This window comes from Tursiops truncatus, chromosome 17 (genome assembly GCF_011762595.2).
Source record: "Tursiops truncatus isolate mTurTru1 chromosome 17, mTurTru1.mat.Y, whole genome shotgun sequence".
In the NCBI taxonomy this organism is placed as follows: domain Eukaryota; kingdom Metazoa; phylum Chordata; class Mammalia; order Artiodactyla; family Delphinidae; genus Tursiops; species Tursiops truncatus.
In genome coordinates this window covers 62,641,090-62,660,062 of record NC_047050.1, presented here as the reverse complement: position 1 = coordinate 62,660,062, position 18,973 = coordinate 62,641,090, and the positions used below count along the sequence as shown (strand labels likewise).

The following is an 18,973-nucleotide window of genomic DNA, read 5'->3' as shown; positions in this document are numbered from 1 at the left end:
TCCTGACTTTTAGGATCTGTTTCTCAATCACAGGCAGAAGTTGTTAAGAGATCTGGGGAGGCTGGACACTTCTTCAATAAACTCAGTCACTCGACTCACTAACCTATGTTCAGAAACAGCTAATTATTTCAGTAAATATTTGAGTGTTTATTATCTTCAGGACAAAGCTAGTTCCTGGGACTGTAATGATGCATTGAATACTGGTTAAGAAACATAGGTGCTTAAAACAACTGTTACTTCTTCCTGTGATAAGCCATAATGGAAAAGAATATGAAAAAGAATGTATGTGTGTGTGTATATATATATACATATATGTATGTATAACTGAGTCACTTTGCTGTACAGCAGTAATTAACACAACATTGTAAATCAACTATACTTCAATAAAAAATTAATTTAAAAAACAACTGTTAGTTATGAATATCAGTTTACCAATATCAGCAGGTTTCTATGCTTAAAAGGGGGTGATACCCACCACAAGGGTAGTGAGAATTAATGTGATCAGGCATGTAAGGAGGTTACCTGAACACTTGGCTGATAGTTAGGACTCAGTCATTGTCAGCTGTTGAGACCACAGTCGATTTTAATGGCCACTCCATTTTTTAAGTTCCTCAAGCTAAAAACCTTAGAATCATCCTTAACTCTTCTCTCCGTTCATATTAGCAGATTCTGTTGGCTTTACTTTCAGAATTTTTTCAGAATCCGACCACGTCTCAGCTGCTCCATTGTTGCCATGCTGGTTCAAGCCATCATCTTTTGCCTGGATTATTAATATAGTGTTTTGGTTTTTGTGTGTGTGTTTTGGTTTGTTTTGGTTTTGTTTGTTTTGATCTAGCACTGTGGCTTGTGGGATCTTAGTTTCCCGACCAGGGATTGAACCCGGGCCCTGACAGTGAAAGCTCCGAGTCCTAACCACTGGACCGCCAGGGAATTCCCATGGATTATTAAAATAAATTCTTGACTAGCCTCCCTGTTTACCACCCTTATATGTAATGCCCTCCTCCCTTGAAAGTCAGTTCGCAGTATAGCTTACAGAGTGATCTTGTAAAAAGTCAAACAGTTGATCACTCCTCTGCTCAGAAATCCCTATCTAAGAGTAAAAGTTTAAAAGTTGAGAAGCAGCCCTGTACCTCCTTGCCCCCTTCTCTTTATGATGACATCCTCTTCCATTCTCCCTTTTGCAAAACCCAGTCTGTTCTACCCTCTCTGGCCTAGCTGCTTCTTGAATCCCAGGGCCTTTGCAGTTGCTCTGCTTTCTTTTGGGAATACTCTTTCCCTGGATATCTGCATGAGCTATTCCTTTACCTTTTACATTTTTTTTAATTAAAAAATAAAAAAAGCCTCAGAACTCGTAGTGCTTAATGTGTTCCAAGAATTTTACAAACATTAACTCGATCCTCATAACCTTATAAGGTAGGTGCGATTATCTTTGTTTTGCAGGTAAGAGGACTGAGGCACAGAGACTTAAATAAGTTGCTCAATTCACCATTATAGTAAGCAATAGAGCTGCGAGTCCTACCTAGGAGAACCTATGAAACAGTCTCTTTCAAGTGTTAGCTAAAGTTTCACCTTTTCAATGATGCTTATCCTAACCACCCTGTTTAACATTGCAAACCACTCATTGACAGGCCCCTTTGCTCTGTTTTATGGTCCCCAGCACTTACCACCTTCTAAATATCCTATAATTTCCTACTTCTAAAATATTTTTATCTCTCCCCAAATCAGAATGTAACTCCATAGGGGTTTGGATTTTGACCTTTTGTTCAGCTGTTATTCCTAGCACCTAGAGCATAGTAGGTGCATAATAAATATTTTGTTGTTGTTTGTCTTGCTGTATCAGTGGTATGTGGTGGTTGAGCAATCAGCACTCACCTGGTTGTTGTAGGGTTGAAAAGATTCTTTTCCAGACTAGGGTTTCCAGTAGGGATTATATCTTTTTGAGACATAGTACTCCTCTCTCAAATCCTCCGTAGAACAAATTGTAATCAGGGTGTTATTTAGTGAGCGTGGGATTGGGTCTTCAGGGGTAATGTATTCATGCTGACAAAGTCCACCAATACCAAAAATGAAACATACCTTTGTGATTGGAATATTTCCTAATTAGGGTTCTTTACATTCAATACATTTGATTTGATTATAGCTTGCTTTTTTACATCAATCATGCATTTCAGAAACTTAACTCCTTGATCCACCCTCATTGTATTTGGGTATTTCCTTGTCTCATTCACACATTTATTGACAGCATTTCTTAGAGTAGGTTCCTTTTAAAGATGGTTGGATTTATTCATATTAATTCATTAACTTGCATTTTTCTTCATCTAATCTTGGAGGCTGACCTTCAAGTTCTGAAGATACCTACAGTTACCTATTTATTAACCACATTTTCACATTTTACTTTTTTTTTTTTAAGTTTTTGGGTGCACTGCATGGCATGTGGGATCTTAGTTCCCTGACCAGGGATCGAACCCTCACCCCCTGAAGTGGAAGTGCAGAGTCTTAACCGCTGGACAGCTGGGGAAATTTCAACCACATTTTACTTTTACCTTTTGAATATGATCTCACTCAACTGCGCTTAAGGGTTTGTTTTCCCCCTGACTTGTATGGGTTCCCTGAAAATATTTTATTGTTGTTTTAAATCTGTTTCTTTGGTTTTTAAGCTTTTATTTTCTTCCTATTTATAAGTTTGGATGCCCTTTTCCTCCAGAGTCAGGCTAGCCATTGCCTATTTCTGTGCTTTCACAGGTCTGAGGCTCTTTGATTCATTAAATTTAGGGTTGTTTCTCATGCTGAAGAGATACTTAAGGATGGGTAGTAGGGGTTTTCTTGGTGATGATTGTACGTTACTTTTGGGTTGTGTTTATGTACGTTTTTATTCTTCGGTATGTTTTTAGGTAAAATGAAACACTGTAGTATGTAGAAGGTACTGTTTTTGGTTGTTTTTTTTTTCAATTGTATGTTTATTTACCCTGGAAAAATATCCCAAACTCGACACTGATATGTACAGCCTATGGGAGATACTTTAAAACTTGAAGCATATCACAACACAAAAATGACAAGTGTACAGTTCAGTGAAGTATGTCAAAGCATGGAGAGGGATATTTTGACAAGTGGCGATGACTGTTGCTCCCTGGAGTGGGCTGCTCTGCATTTGAGAGAGTGTACTTGTTTTGTGACAATAATAGTCCATTATTGTCCATTTTTGTTAGTTTGTGTTGCGCTGGTTCTTGATTTTAGGCTTAGAAGTTGCAACTTTTAGAACAGAGATCTGATGAGATAGTGTTTAGGATGGATTATAGTCAACAGATCTGGAGTTTGGAAGACCAGTTAAAAGATTATAATACTGATAGCTACCATTTACATAGCATTTGCTGTGTTCCAGGCAAGGTACCTAATATGCACACACATATTTCCCCTGTAAAGTAACTATTATTATTTTGTTTGTTTTCCCGAAATTATTATTTTTAAATTTTTATAAATTTATTTATATTTTTAATTTTGGCTGCGTTGGGTCTTCATTGCTGTGCACGGGCTTCTCATTATAGTGGCTTCTCTTGTTACAGAGCACAGGCTCTAGGCGCGCGGGCTTCAGTAGTTGTGGCGCACGGGCTTAGTTGCTCCGTGGCATGTGGGATCTTCCTGCACCAGGGCTCGAATCCGTGTCCCCTGCATTGGCAGGCAGATTCTTAACCACTGTGCCACCAGGAAAGTCCCTATTTTTAAATTGAAGTATAGTAATTTAAAAGTTTACAAATAAAGTATTATTATACTCATTACAGATATGGAAACTAAGGTCTCTATGTAACTTGGAGAAGATTATACAGTTCAATCGTAGGCAGTCTATCTTTAAAAGGTTGGGCTCTTAATTAGTACATTATTATCACAACAGACCAAAGGAGAGAAAACCAGAGCCTAAATTAAGGTGGTATTAAGAGGCACGGAGAGAAAAAGTCCAAAAGTACTACAAGGGGTCTGAGAGCTGTTCAGATAGAGGCAGCAAAGGCAGTGTTGTTTCCAGCTGAAGAGGTAAGCTGTACATCTTTGGGACTATGACGCCAGAGTTCGGTGAGAGGTAAGGACTATTTTTCTTTGTGAGTCACCTATATAGAGTTGAGAGTTGAATCCTTGAAGGTGCATAGCAAAACACAAGAATATTTAAGATCTGAAGCAATGGCTTTATTTTAAGGGTGGGAAGAGGATGAATTAGGTTTAAAAAAAAAAGTATCATGGGCTTCCCTGGTGGCGCAGTGGTTGAGAGTCCGCCTGCCGATGCAAGGGACGCAGGTTCGTGCCCCAGTCTGGGAGGATCCCACATGCTGCGGAGCGGCTGGGCCCGTGAGCCATGGCCGCTGAGCCTGCGCGTCTGGAGCCTGTGCTCCGCAACGGGAGAGGCCACAACAGTGAGAGGCCCGCATACTGCAAAAAAAAAAAAAAAAAATCATGTAAACAAAGGATCAAAGCAAACAACAGAGTGATCATAGAAGTGAATGAGGTAGAGAAGGCCATTGGCTTTAGCTATTTGGAGATTTAGATCTACTGGAAGAGCTGTATGGTTAGAAAGCAAATTGCTGGAACTTGTGGAGTAGATCCATGATGAGTAATTGACCACACCAGTGTTTAAATATGAAGCTAACGAGGGCTGTCACAACTATGTAATGTGGGTATAATGTGTATACCATTGTACATTAGAATACACTGCTTTTTAGGCTTTCAAGAAGCCCCAAGTCTGGATGAATACGTTTCATGTCAGTAATATAACTGTGATCTTAAAAATCCTGTTTAAATTTCATTTGTTGAATTGATAACTTGAATTAACTCAACCAATATGACTCCTATACATATTTTTTATTAATTTAAAGCTTTACTAAGCTTGATCTTTTGTGGAAAAATAACATCAGAATATTTGTTTCTCAATTGTGTCCACTTTGAGGAAAAACTTTTCTTATTGTTGCATGCTCCCTGTTCTAACTTACTGATTCTGCAACATTATAACAGACTTAAAATCTAATGAACTATATTTTTTCTCCTTTTAAACTTCACTTTTAAGAACAATCAGTGCTCTCAATATTAAAGTGGATTTTAGCGAAAGAATAAATGAGGACACTACATCACTAGGTTTAGTTTTCAGACTAAGTATGTTTTCTTTGCTTTTCACTTCTTAGGAAAATTTTTTCTTATAATGTTGCAAAAATGTAAAAAATAGATAGTGAAAGTACCCATTTCTATCATCCAGTGTTAATTACTGTTACTAGTTGGTGTTTAACTTACCTCTTGAGAATTATTTTGATTAGCTGTATTAAAATGTGACTTCGGGGCTTCCCTGGTGGCGCAGTGGTTGAGAGTCCGCCTACCGATGCAGGGGACACGGGTTCATGCCCCGGTCCGGGAAGATCCCACATGCCGCGGAGCGGCTGGGCCCGTGAGCCATGGCCGCTGGGCCTGTGCGTGCGGAGCCTGTGCTCCGCAACGGGAGAGGCCAAAACAGTGAGAGGCCCACGTACCGCAAAAAAAAAAAAAAAAAAAAGTGACTTTGATTTAACAACTGTGCTAGTTTCCTTAGGAAATCAGATGTTCAAAAGATAATTCAGGGCTTCCCTGGTGGTGCAGTGGTTGGGAGTCCGCCTGCCGATGCAGGGGACACAGGGTCGTGCCCCGGTCCGGGAAGATCCCACATGCCATGGAGCGGCTGGGCCCGTGAGCCATGGCCGCTGAGCCTGCGCGTCCGGAGCCTGTGCTCCGCAACGGGAGAGGCCACAACAGTGAGAGGCCCACGTACCGAAAAAAAAAAAAAAAAAAAAAAGATAATTCATCTAGAGGTATTTATAACACAAAAAATTGCAGATTACCTATACATGATACATTAAGCAGTTTGTTAAATTCATGTAATGGCTGAAATACTATTCATTCATGTAAAAAGATTTTTAGAATGGATTTTATGACATGGGAAAATGGTTGTATCACTAGAAAAAAGTAACAAAGAATAAATAATATTATCGCAATTTTAAAATTGTGTGAATGTGTTTGCAAAGGAAAAGAATGGTTTATGCACCAAAAGGTTAACTGTGGTTATCTGTGGGTAGCTTGGAATTAAGGGTGACAGTTTCATCTTTGTACATTTCTTCATTTTTCTGATTATAATGGGCACGTATTGCTTTTTATATTGCTTTTATAAAAACCATTTTTGAAAGTTATATTTTTAAATTCCCCAGTATGCGCCTTTATATAGGTGACTCTCAAAAAACCTGTTTTGTTTTTTTCTCCATGCTGTTAAGGAGAGCCTTTCTTGATGCTTAGTGCTTATTTAGGGACGATGAACTAAGCCACTCACTATGCAAATCAAAGATTCACTTATAAGATTAAATCTTCTAAGTTTCTCAAGGAATCTTTTTCCCGGTATTTAGCAACTTCCTCCTTTCTTTTATCCTATGGAAACAAACTTTTTTTTTTTTATCCCCAGGAATATAGTGACATTTACTTTCTTTTTTTATTGTGATAACATATAGATAACATAAAATTATCATTTTAACCATTTTTAAGTGTATAGTTTTGTAATAAGTACATTCATTGTTCTGCAACCATCACCACCCTCTGCGTGCAGAATTTTTCATCTTGCAAAACTGAAACTCTGTACCTATCAAACACTAACTCCCCTGGGAATTCCCTGGCAGTCCAGTGGTTAGGACTCAGCCCTTTCACTGCCGTGGCCCAGGTTCAATCCCTAGTCGGGAAACAGAGATCCCGCCAAAAAAAAACCCAACACACCACACACACACACACACACACACACACACACACACACACACACCCCATTTTCCCTCTTCCCAGCCCCTGGCAAGGAGCTTCATAAAAGGAACCTTACTTCTTCTGTGACTGACTTATTTCACTTAGCATAATGTATTCAAGGTTCATTCATGTTATTTCAGCGTGTTTAAAATTTCCTTTATTTTAAACACTGAATAATATTCCACTGTATGTACTATATATATGTATATATACATATATATATTTTTTAATCCGTTCATTTGTTGATGAACACTGGGATTGCTTCCACCTTTTGGCTGTTGTGAATATGCTGCTATAAACATGAGCGTTCAAATATCTCTTCAGGTCCCTGCTTTCACTTCTTTTGAGTATATACCCAGAAGCAACATTGCTGGGTCATATGGTAATTCTATGTTGAATTTTTTGAGGAATTGCCATATCATTTTCCACAGTGTACACAAGGGTTCCAGTTTCTTCACATCCTTGCCAATACTTATTTTCTTTTTTTGTTTTTGATAATAGCCATCCTAATGAGTGTGAAGTGGTATCTCATTGGGCTTGATTTGCATTTCCTTATGACTACTCATGCTGAGCATCTTTTCATGTGTATTGACCATTTGTGTATATTCTTCAGAGGAATGTCTATTTAAATATTTTGCCCATTTTTATCTTTTTTTGTTGTTGGTGTTAAAAGTATAGGAGTTCTTTATATATTGTGGATATCAGTCCTTTGTCATTGTCAGATACATGATTTGCAAATATGTTCTCCTGTTCCATGAGTTTCCATTTCACTCTACTGATAATGTCCTTTGTACAAAAGTTCTTTAATTTTGATGAAGTTCAACTTATCTGTTTTTTCTTTTGTTATCTGTGCTTTTGGTGTCCTAAGAAATCATTGCCAAATCCAATGTCATGAAAGTTTTCCCCTGCATTTCCAAATTTTTTTAGCTCTATAATCTCTTTCACATTTTTTAAAAAGTCTTTATTGAATTTGTTACAATATTGCTTGTTTTATGTTTTGGTTTTTTGGCCCTGAGGCATGTAGGATCTTAACTTCCTGACCAGGGATCTAACCCGCACCCCCTGCATTGGAAGGTGAAGTCTTAACCACTGGACCACCAGGGAAGTACCAGCTTTTACATTTTTAAGCTGACCTTAGATGTAAGGTCTCCCCCGCCCCCCGCATAGGTTTAAGTAGTTACAAAGGGATCATTTCTGTCATTTTTTAAGGTTGACATTAAAAAATAAAACTATTACATCACACTTTTATAAGTATCCACTGGAATGTAAAAATTATAGTTATTTGATACCTGTCTTGAAACATTAAAAATTAATAAATGGGGCTTCCCTGGTGGCGCAGTGGTTGAGAGTCCGCCTGCTGATGCAGGGGACACGGGTTCATGCCCTGGTCCGGGAAGATCCCACGTGCCGCGGAGCGGCTGGGCCCGTGAGCCATGGCCGCTGAGCCTGCGCGTCCGGAGCCTGTGCTCCGCAACGGGAGAGGCCGCAACAGTGAGAAGCCTGCGTACCGCAAAAAAAAAAAAAAAAAAAAAATTAATACATGAACAAGTTCTCTTAGTAGTCAGAAATTTTACCTTCTTTTTTTTCCCTCTTTTAATTTGTATTTTCAATCCACTTAACCCACAGCATTTTATCTTGATATATTTTCATGCTTGAAAGTCAGTTATTAATTATCCTTTCATACTTATAAAACAAAAGTTGGATTTTTCCACTTTTCCATGATGACAGAGCTCCAAGAAATAAAATTTTTGTGTATTGAATTATCATTATTAACATTCAATTGATCAAAACAAAAAAGTATCTATTTTGATTAAAAATGATTAAACATAGGAAGTAATCTTTTATTAGGATTTCATGTGGTTTAAGTCTCCCTGCCCACCCAGTTAGTTTAAGTATCTGTGGATGAATCTTTTTTGTTGTTTTTTTGTTTTTTGATTTTTGTTTTACATCTTTATTGGAGTATAATTGCTTTACAATGGTGTGTTAGTTTCTGCTTTATAACAAAGTGAATTAATTATACATATACATATGTTCCCATATCTCTTCCCTCTTGCGTCTCCCTCCCTCCCACCCCTCCAGGCGGTCACAAAGCACCGAGCTGATCTCCCTGTGCTATGCGGCTGCTTCCCACTAGCTATCTACCTTACTTGGTAGTGTATATATGTCCATGCCTCTCTCTCGCTTTGTCACAGCTTACCCTTCCCCCTACCCTGTGGATGAATCTTATTTATTGCTGAAGAGTGTTTTGTCATTAGTTTCATTGTTTTTATAAAGGTAAGCACTGAGAAACATTGTTCATATAAATAAGTAGATAGTAATGAAGGGAATTATATTTGCAGTGCCACTCAGTTTTTCTGGCTTATAAGCAGAAAATCACTTGCCAAACATTTTTAATGGTCTCTTAGCTTGATTAGATCTCCTTTCAATTTTGTTAAAAGCGGAAGAATTGGAAACCACCTAACAAAGGAAAGGATTTGTTGCCTAGCTTAGTCATTCATTCGCTTAACACCTACATTAGTGTTTTTCTTTGGCTTTAGGAAGGTTTTTAATGCCTTGAAGCAGCCCACAATAGTAAGATTCAGAATGAGTGAGAGTTATGACTTTCTTTTGTAAAATGGGAGAAAGGTAAATGAAAGAGGATGCCTGTGTTAAGATGCCTTCTTAGATCCGTTTTTTTTTTTTTTTTTTGGTTTTTTGTGGGGTTTTTTTTTGTGGTACACGGGCCTCTTACTGTTGTGGCCTCTCCCGTTGCGGAGCACAGGCTCCGGACGCGCAGGCTCAGCAGCCGTGGCTCACGGGCCCAGCCGCTCCACGGCATGTGGGATCTTCCCAGACCGGGGCATGAACCCGTGTCCCCTGCATCGGCAGGCGGACTCTCAACCACTGCGCCACCAGGGAAGCCCTTAGGTCCATTTTAAGAAAAAAGTACACATGGAAGTTGAGAGAGTGGAAATAGATACCCTTACAATTTTCCTTGGAAAGTCTTATGTTACACTACACCCATCTAAGATGTAGGTAGGTATTCATCTAAAAAATAATACACCTACCTAAATGTATAGCTATTCTTTTTTGAAACATCCTGAAATATAGGTACACTGATAAAAGTAACAAATCATACGTATCACTTAATACCTTATGAAGAAACTAATTTTTTTAATTGTCCTCTCATGCCTTTGAGAACCTGTCTAATTCTTGCACAGATCCTTGTGGTGTAAATATCCTTACTTTACCTTTGAACCAATCAAATATTCTTCCTGAAACAAAATTCAATGACAAAATATCTTAATAAAATATAAGGAAATGACCAGGTAAAGCCAGCCTGAGGTGCATGGGGTAAGGGGGCACTGATGTTTTATTGTTTTTTAAAAAAAACACTGCCTGTTTTTCTAAAATTATAAGTTTTTAGAGTAGTAAGACATAGGATTATAGAGTTGTTAGGTACATTTGCCTTCTCTTCTAACGTAAAAGTATCCTCTGTATGATTTCTAAGAGGCATGTATGAAATTTTGAATACTTTATGACAGAACCTCTGTAGCTCATAAAGCAACCCAGTAACTTAGAGAGCCTGTAGTCTCTTGAGCAAAAATAAAGTTAAATAGAGCTCTGTGGTTTTTAGAAGAAATTAATGTACCTAAACAGTCTCTAAATTCATTTTTTACATTATGTGGGTGAAATTGGGTGAGATAGTAATTACTCCTTTTTGTCATCCAAACCAAATTACACTTCTGACAGTCCAGTCATTTTAGGGTTGTTTCCAGTGGTTTCATGGTGTATGCGTATCTTTCTAATTTCTGTCCGTAAAATAGAGGAGTACTTACCGTTATGAACTATTACAACTTTTTATCAGTGGTAGAAAATATCACTGGAGACTACTTGTTGTGAAGTAGAACTATAAAACATTAATAAATCTTATACTAGCCACCTCATAGACATTGCTCATATTTGTTCATTGTAAAATGATTATTCTAGAGATTAATTATTTTCGTTTCTTGGGGAGATGCAAAAATGATACTGTGCACCGAAAGCAGTTGTTAAAACTTTTAATCAGAGACAGATCTTAGGAGTTTAACTTGGGGATTTGACTGAAGAAAAACTTAGATGTCTTTCTTAATTTTTTTTTAAAGGATGGGTCTTCAGTTAAGGAAGTTGAAACCTACCACCGGACACGTGCTTTAAGGTGCTTGAGAAAAAATGCACAGAATTCTTCAGATTCTAGTTTTGATAAGAATATGGAAATAACGGAGAAACATACTAATGGCAGGCATTTTACAAGGTAATACAAGATGCTTAAATGCTAATTCAAAATAGTTTTAAAGTAATAATTTAAGTTCTGCATTTAATTTTTAAGTGTGTTCTTGACTGGTCATCAAGAGTCCAGATTGTAAAATGTAATTTATTTGAGATGAAATTGCACTAAATGAATGTTATTGAATTAAAAATTTAATATGTCCTCCGGTCAGGTTTGTTTTTATTTTCTTGTTCAAAGATGGTATCTGTGATATGTGTGAGTGCAACTGAAGAGGTTGGTTGATATAGGATGAGTTCTGGGTACTTGAGTAATCTAAAGAGAGTTTATGACTATAACTTATGATATGTAGTTCTGCTTCATAGTCTGTAAAAAACCTTTATTCAAAATAGTAGTTATATTTCTGATTACTTACTGTCAAGTTTTTCATCAATTCTAAGTCATTTATGAATATCTCTATTGGTATTCTTCTAAGGCTTCACATAGGAGGCAGAACATGGCTTTGTTTTTGTTTTTTGACTTGTTTAGTGGTTCAGTGGTTTTTTGACTAGGTGCTTTATACATATTTAAATTTTGTTTCTCAAGAACCCTGAGGTAGATGGCATGAATTACCTTTTAATACTCAAGGAATTAATTTCAGTGAATTAGGAAGTATGTACTTCATGGAAATTGGGTTTATTTGGTCCAGGGCAAATTTAAATCTAACTTTAATTAGCTCAAAACCTTCACTTTTGTCCCCATTTTGGTGGGCTTAACAGGAATTGGGAGAGGGGTGCCAATTATAATAAAATTTGATGAAATAATTGTTTTTACATTAATTCTTCTCACAAAGAATTTACTCGTAATGACGTAGAAAACTAGAACCATCTTACTCTCAAATAGAATTTTTTTAAAAAATATTTATTTATTTATTTTTGGCTGCGTTGGATCTTCTTTGCTGCGCAAGGGCTTTCTGTAGTTGCAGTGAGTGGGCACTACTCTTTGTTGCGGTGCGCAGGCCACTGTGGTGGCTTCTGTTGTTGCGGAGTGCGGGCTCTAGGGAGCCTGATTCCTCCAGCTCTGTTTTTTTCCCCAGCAAGATTGCTTTGGCTCGATTCTTATTTTGTGTAGCAGATTTTCCAGATAAGTGAGGTTGTGCCCTTTTAAGTTTCTTTTTGGTACTGTTATTTTTTTCAATTACATACTTGGTCTTTTATTGTATATATTTAAATCTGCATCTTGTTTCATCCACTATTCATGGAATACCTACTGTATTTCATGGAATCCAAGTTAGCAACAATTGAAACACACAGCATTATTTTATGAGACAGTAAGAAAGAAAAAAACACTGAAAGTTAAACTATGACATACCATCAGTAGTTAAGATATATCCCAATTTCAGAGATGGTAAAATGGGGGGGAAATGTACAATTTTTAGAATCAATGAAATACAATTTAAGCTACCCCAGTATTTCTGAAACTTGAAGTCTTCTTGGCATGGGGTTGGATTGGTGGGTTCCGTGAATTCTCTATGAGAATTTAAAGATTATTTCATGATCTGAAGAAAAAATATTCTGAATCATCTAAATTGCTACCTCATAGAGAATAGCCATAAAATTTCAGGCACTATTTGGTACCAAGTAGTACTGCTTTAGTTATCTCGGGTTCTGGAGATAAGAACTGAGTCTGGGGACTTCCGTGGTGGTCCAGTGGGTAAGACTCTGCACTCCCAATGCAGGGGGCCCAGGCTCGATCCCTGGTCGGGGAACGAGATCCTGCATGCATGCCGCTACTAAGCAGTCCGCATACCGCAACCAAGAAGTTTGCATGCTGCAACCAAGAAGTCCACATGCCGCAGCAAAGGTCCCACATGCCACAACTAAGACCCAGCACAACCAAAATGAATAAATTAAAAAAAAAAACAAAAAAAACTGAGTCTGACCTTAATACATAAAGGATGCATCTGCTTCCAAGAGAAAGCCACGTGATGTGATGTCATGATGTGCTGTTCAAATGAAGATTTGGAGCACTTCAGATAAAGAGAAATGGATGAATTGAGTCATCATGTTACACAATAAACATAATACATAACATGCCAAACTCAAGAGAAACCCATAGCAGTCTGAACCACATTCACACAGCAAATGGCTCATTTGTTTCAGCAAAACCTCCAATGTATTACGTTAATATTTTTGTTGGTAGTTGTTTTTATAGTTTCATTTGTATAAAACCTAAATGAATTTATTTATATCTAGTTTGGCTTGTACATAATCATAAAAAACTTAATATTGGAAATCCTCAAAAGTCTTTTTCTTTAAAAGGCTCTGTATGTTACTCAGGTCTGTGAAACATTGTGTTAGGTATTAAAGGAATGTATTAAAATAAGTACTTTTTTAATCCTGATTTAAAGATGAGTGACTTGGTGGGACTTCCCTGGTGGTCCAGTGGTAAAGAATCCGCCTTCCAATGCAGGGGACTCGGGTTCGATCCCTGGTCAGGGAACTAAGATCCCACATGGCGCAGGGCAACTAAGCCCGCACGCTGCAACTACTGAGCCTGCACACCGCAACTAGAGCCTGCTTGCTGCAAACTACAAAGCCCACGTGCTCTGGAGCCCGTGCGCCACAACTAGAGAGAGAGAAAACCTGCATGCCACAGCTAGAGAGAAGCCCGCGTGCTGCGACAAAGATCCCACATGCCACAATGAAGATCCTGCGTGCTGCAACTAAGACCGACGCAGCCAAAAATATAAATAAATAAATAAACAAACAAAAATATTTTTTAAGATAATATTATTTTTAAAAATGAGTGACTTGGTGTTTTTAAATGAGGTTGCTTCTAAAATTTATTGAATTCCTATCTTTATTAATTATTTTAAAATAACAATTCACGTACCATTAAAATTCATGATTTTAAAGTGTATAATTCAGTGGTTTTAGAATATTTGCAGTATTGTACAAGTATTGCTGCTATCTAATTTCAGTATATTTTCATCACCCCAAAAGAAACACCATACGCATTATCCCTCCATCCCCAGCCCCTTGGGAACCACAAGTCTACTTTCTATCTCTGTGAATTTGCCTATTCTGGATATTTTATACAAGTGGAATCATACGACATATGTTCTTTCGTGTTTGGCTTCTTTTACTTGGTATGTTTTGAAGGTTCATGTATATTGTAGTATCTATCATCACTTCATTCTTTTTATTGCCAAGTAAGATTCCATTATATGAATGTTACATTTTGTTTATCCACTCATTAGTTGATGAACATTGGTGTACAAATTTTTGTGTGAACATAGGGTTTTGGTTCTTTTGGGTATATACCTAGGAGTGAATTGCTGGGCTAAACGGTAACTCTGTTTTAACATTGTCCAAAGCAGCTGTACCATTTTACATTCCCACCAGCAGTGCATGAGGATTCCAATTTGTCTACATCCTCAGTAACACTTGCCATAGTCTGTCCTTTTGGTTTTAGCCATGTGGGTATGAAGTATCTCATTGTGGTTCTCATTTGCATTTCCTTGGTGGTTAATGATGTTGAATATTTTTTCATGTGCTTATTGGCTGGCCATTTATATTTCTTCTGATCTTTAAAAGAAGAATTACTATCTTTAAAAAAACTCCCTGTATTCACATCATTATTACAAAGACGATAATTTTATATAGTAGTAACACCAGGATCTGTTTGTATAAGACATATAAAGTAGTCTATAGTATTTTTGAATTCTGCCTTATGTAGTTTTCTTATTTCCTATCATGGTGACCCTTTTTGCTGTTGCCAGTTTGACTATAGTAATCTCTAACTTCCTTTCTATGTTTTTTTACCCCTCACCCCTTTATTTTAAATCTATTTGGGGCTCAAAGACCAGGGGACCAAGACTGTTAGAATAATAAAGATTTGAATAACTGTGCCTTGAGAGCAGGATATATATTTGTCTGGTCCTGGAGTTCTTAACTAGGTCCAGTAATCATGGTTTTCAGGGGGCATATGAAACCTCTGAAGTAATGTTTAAACTTGTATATGTATATGCAGTTTTCTAGGGAGAAAAGATCCATAGCTTTCATCAGATTCACAGGAGTTGACAAAAGTCCAGACTCCTGTTTTGGTAAATAGTTTCATTGGAACACAGCCATGCCCATTACTTCTGTCTATGGCTGCATTCCTGCTTCACTGTTAGAGTTGTATGAGTAGTTATGACAGAAACTGACAAGCCAAAAATACTTATTATCTAGCTGTTTAAGAACAAGTATAGCAACCCCTGCAAGGGTAAAAAGTGCTTCCCTTCCCCTACAGGCAAAAAAAAAAAGAAAACCCAGAAAAAAAACACTGCTTTAGTCTTTGTATCCCTAGCACCTGATAGGGGGTCTGGTTTATAAAAGTGTAGACCTACATGGTATGGAGGGAGTGTCTCCTCTATGAGAAAAGCCTGTGAACAAACTAGACCTTGATCTGTAGATGGATTGCTGAAAGGTTTTTTATTTTGTTCTTTGTTCTTACCTGTGTTCCAAAAGAGATAAGGAATTAATGATGACTTACATTGTTAGGAGGACACATGAGTTAGCTCTTCTGGATAAGATGGTTTTGTTTTATTTTAAAGTGTCCCATTTGAAACTCCATGGGTTTAACCAGCACACTTGCAAATATTGCTTGATTCATAGGTTGATTAATATAGCCTATCCAAGTATGGAAAATTGAGCCCCTAAAAATAGGTTAATGAGACATACTGCTTTGTTGCTCAGTGGATTTGGGGAAAAAGATGAGAGAAGGATACTTTGTTTAAGCTTTGGAAGGTCTTCTTTGCAATTCAACAGATTCTGTATACCAGTTTGTAGGTGGGATATCTGATTCACAAATGTGACTCTTTCTACATGTCATGTAAAGATTGTAGCCAGCAAATGTTCGGAGAAGGAAATGAACATGTCACTAAGTTCTGTAACATGTTTATAGGTCCTCAAGGATGTGGGACCACTATATCCCTGTGGTATAAAACACATTGTCTTGTTTTTACTCAGTGCTTAATAGTTTAGTTATACCTAAATACTTAGGCTAAGGATTTCATTTCTTGTTTTAAGTAAGATACTTCGTTCTGATTAATTCTGTTTAGCTAAAAGTTAACGCATACAGTTGGCCCTCTGTATCCACTGGTTCTGCATGTACAGATTCAACCAACAGTGGATTGAAAATATCCCCTCCCCCCAAATTCCAGAAATCTCCAAAAAGCAAAACTTGAATTTACCACTCACCAACAACTGTTTACATAGTATTTACATTGTATTAGGTATTATAAGTAAACTAGAGGTGATTTAAAGTATACAAGAGGACAGGCTTCCCTGATGGCACAGTGGTTAAGAATCTGCCTGCCAACGCAGGGGACACGTGTTCGAGCCCTGGTCCGGGAAGGTTCCCACATGCGGCGGAACACCTAAGCCCATGCGCCACAACTACTGAGCCTGCGCTCTAGAGCCCATGTGCCACAACTACTGAGCCCACGTGCCACAACTACTGAAGCCCGCGTGCCTAGAGCCCGTGTTCTGCAACAAGAGAAGCCTGCGCACCTCAATGAAGAGTAGCCCCCACTTGCGGCAGCTAGAGAAAGCCCACGCACAGCAAGGAAGACACAACGCAGCCAAAAATAAATAAATTTATTAAAAAAAAAATACAAGAGGATGGGGCTTCCCTGGTGACGCAGTGGTTGAGAGTCCGCCTGCCGATGCAGGGGACGCGGGTTCGTGCCCCGGTCCGGGAAGATCCCACGTGCCGCGGAGCGGCTGGGCCCGTGAGCCATGGCCGCTGAGCCTGCGCATCCGGAGCCTGTGCTCCGCAACGGTAGAGGCCGCAACAGTGAGAGGCCCGCGTACCGCAAAAAAAAAATAATAATAAAAATAAAAGAGGATGGGCAGAGGTTATATGCAAATACTATGCCATTTTATATAAGAGACTTGAGCATCCTCGGGTTTTGGTATCCATGTGGGGTCCTGGAACCAATCCCCTGCTGTTACTGAGACACAGCTGTATATCATTGAATTTCACAACAGGGTTCTCAGCCTTTGTTTAGCCATAACAATATATAAGCACAGGTATTCTCACGCTATTTTTTCACTGGTTTTTAGGTAACTCTAAGTATTTACCCTACAAGCTGATTTAATTTTTGGTCCTAGTTTGTAGTATTATAAAATATAGGATTTAAAATCATTTTGAATTATTTGCTATATTTTTTTCATATAGGCAGTTGGCCAGACAGCAGGCTGATAAAAAAAAAGAAGAGTGCAAAGAAGGTAAGTAATGTTAAAGGCATTTAAATTTTTTAAAGCATGTATTTAGTATTTTGTTTACAGGCATATTGTGGTACATACAATAAACTCCATACTTGAAGTGTACAGTTTGTTTGGTTTTGATATAAGTGCATGCCGTCAAACCATCACCACGATAAGGGAGTAAAGATAACCATCACCCTCCAGGATTTCCTCAGGCCCCTTTGTAATCGCTCCTGGCTCCTCTAGCTCCTCTCCATGACCCAAGATTCCTGAGCAGCCACCAATCTGCTTGCTGTCACTGTAGAGAGTGTGACAGCACTCTACAGAGTGCTGTAGAGTATGGTGAGTTTGTATTGTCTAGAGTTTTATATTAATGGAATTATACGGCATGCATTCTTCTTTGGCTTCTTTGACTCAGCATAATTACTTTGAGTATCATCCATGTTGTTGCTTTTTATTGCTGAGTAGTATTCCATTATGTGGATATACCACAATTTTTTTCCTTAGCTTTATTTTAATATAATTGGCATATAACATTGCCTTAACTTAAGGAGTACATTGCATTGTTGATTTGATACTTATATATTGCAAAATGATAATTACCGTGGCTTTATCTAACACCTGCATCATGTCACATAATTACCATTTCTTTTTTGTGCTGAGAACACTCAAGATCCACTCTCCCAGCAACTTTCAAGTATACAATATGGTAGCAGTCTCCATCCTGTTTAGCAGCAGGGACCAATTTCATGGAAGACAATTTTTCCACAGACCGGGGGGCGGGGGTGTTGGGGGGATGGTTTGGGGATGATTCAAGAGCATTACATTTATTGTGCACCTTATTTCTGTTATTATTACATTGTAATATATAATGAAATAATTATACAACTCACCATAATGCAGAATCAGTGGGAGCCCTGAGCTTGTTTTCACTTGCCACTCACTGATAGGGTTTTGGTATGAGTTGGCAAGCAATTGATTTATTATGGTCTCTGTGCAGTCAAATCTCTCTGCTAATGATAATCTGTATTTGCACCTGCTCCCCAGCGCTAGCATCACTGCCTCAGCTCCACCTCAGATCATCGGGCATTAGGTTCTCATAAGGAGTGTGCAACCTAGATCCCTCGCATGCGCAGTTCACAGTAGGGTTTGAGCTCCTATGAGAATCTAATGCCACCACTGATCTGACAGGAGGCGGAGCTCAGGCGGTAATGCAAGTGATGGGGAGCGACTGTAAATACAGATGAAGCTTCGCTTGATCACCTGCTGCTCACCTCCTGCTGTGCGGTCTGGTTCCTAACAGGCTCGTGGGTTGGGGACCCCTGCAATACAGTATTACTAACTATAGCCACTCTGCTGTACATTAGAGCCCCAGAACTTACTCATTTTATGGCTGAAAATTTGTACTCTTTGACTAACAATCTCCCCTTTTTCTCTCACTTCCCAGTCCTTTGTAACCATCATTCTAGTCTCTGTTTCTATGAGTTTGGTTTTTCTAGATTGAACATGTAAATGATATCATTCAGTATTTGTCTTTCTCTGACTTATTTCACTTAGTATAATGCCCTCAAGGTCCATCCATATTACTGCAAATAGCAGGATGTCCTTTCTCATGGCTAAATAATATTCTATTGTGTGTATATTCCACATCTTTATCCATTCACCTATTGATGGACACTTAGGTTGTTTCCCCCAGTTTCATCTTTTGATG

At 38.2% G+C, this 18,973-nt stretch overlaps 1 protein-coding gene across 2 annotated transcripts in view; it reads left to right on the top strand.

The window, feature by feature from the left end:
- ATAD2 (ATPase family AAA domain containing 2) overlaps positions 1-18,973 on the top strand; it is a 71,796-nt gene that overhangs the window by 1,507 nt on the left and 51,316 nt on the right. For both annotated transcript variants that reach the window (XM_019932043.3, XM_019932044.3), the window contains 2 exons: positions 10,905-11,053; positions 17,234-17,283. In XM_019932043.3, the coding sequence (XP_019787602.2) occupies positions 10,905-11,053; positions 17,234-17,283 (199 nt within the window). The remainder of the gene's footprint in view (positions 1-10,904; positions 11,054-17,233; positions 17,284-18,973) is intronic.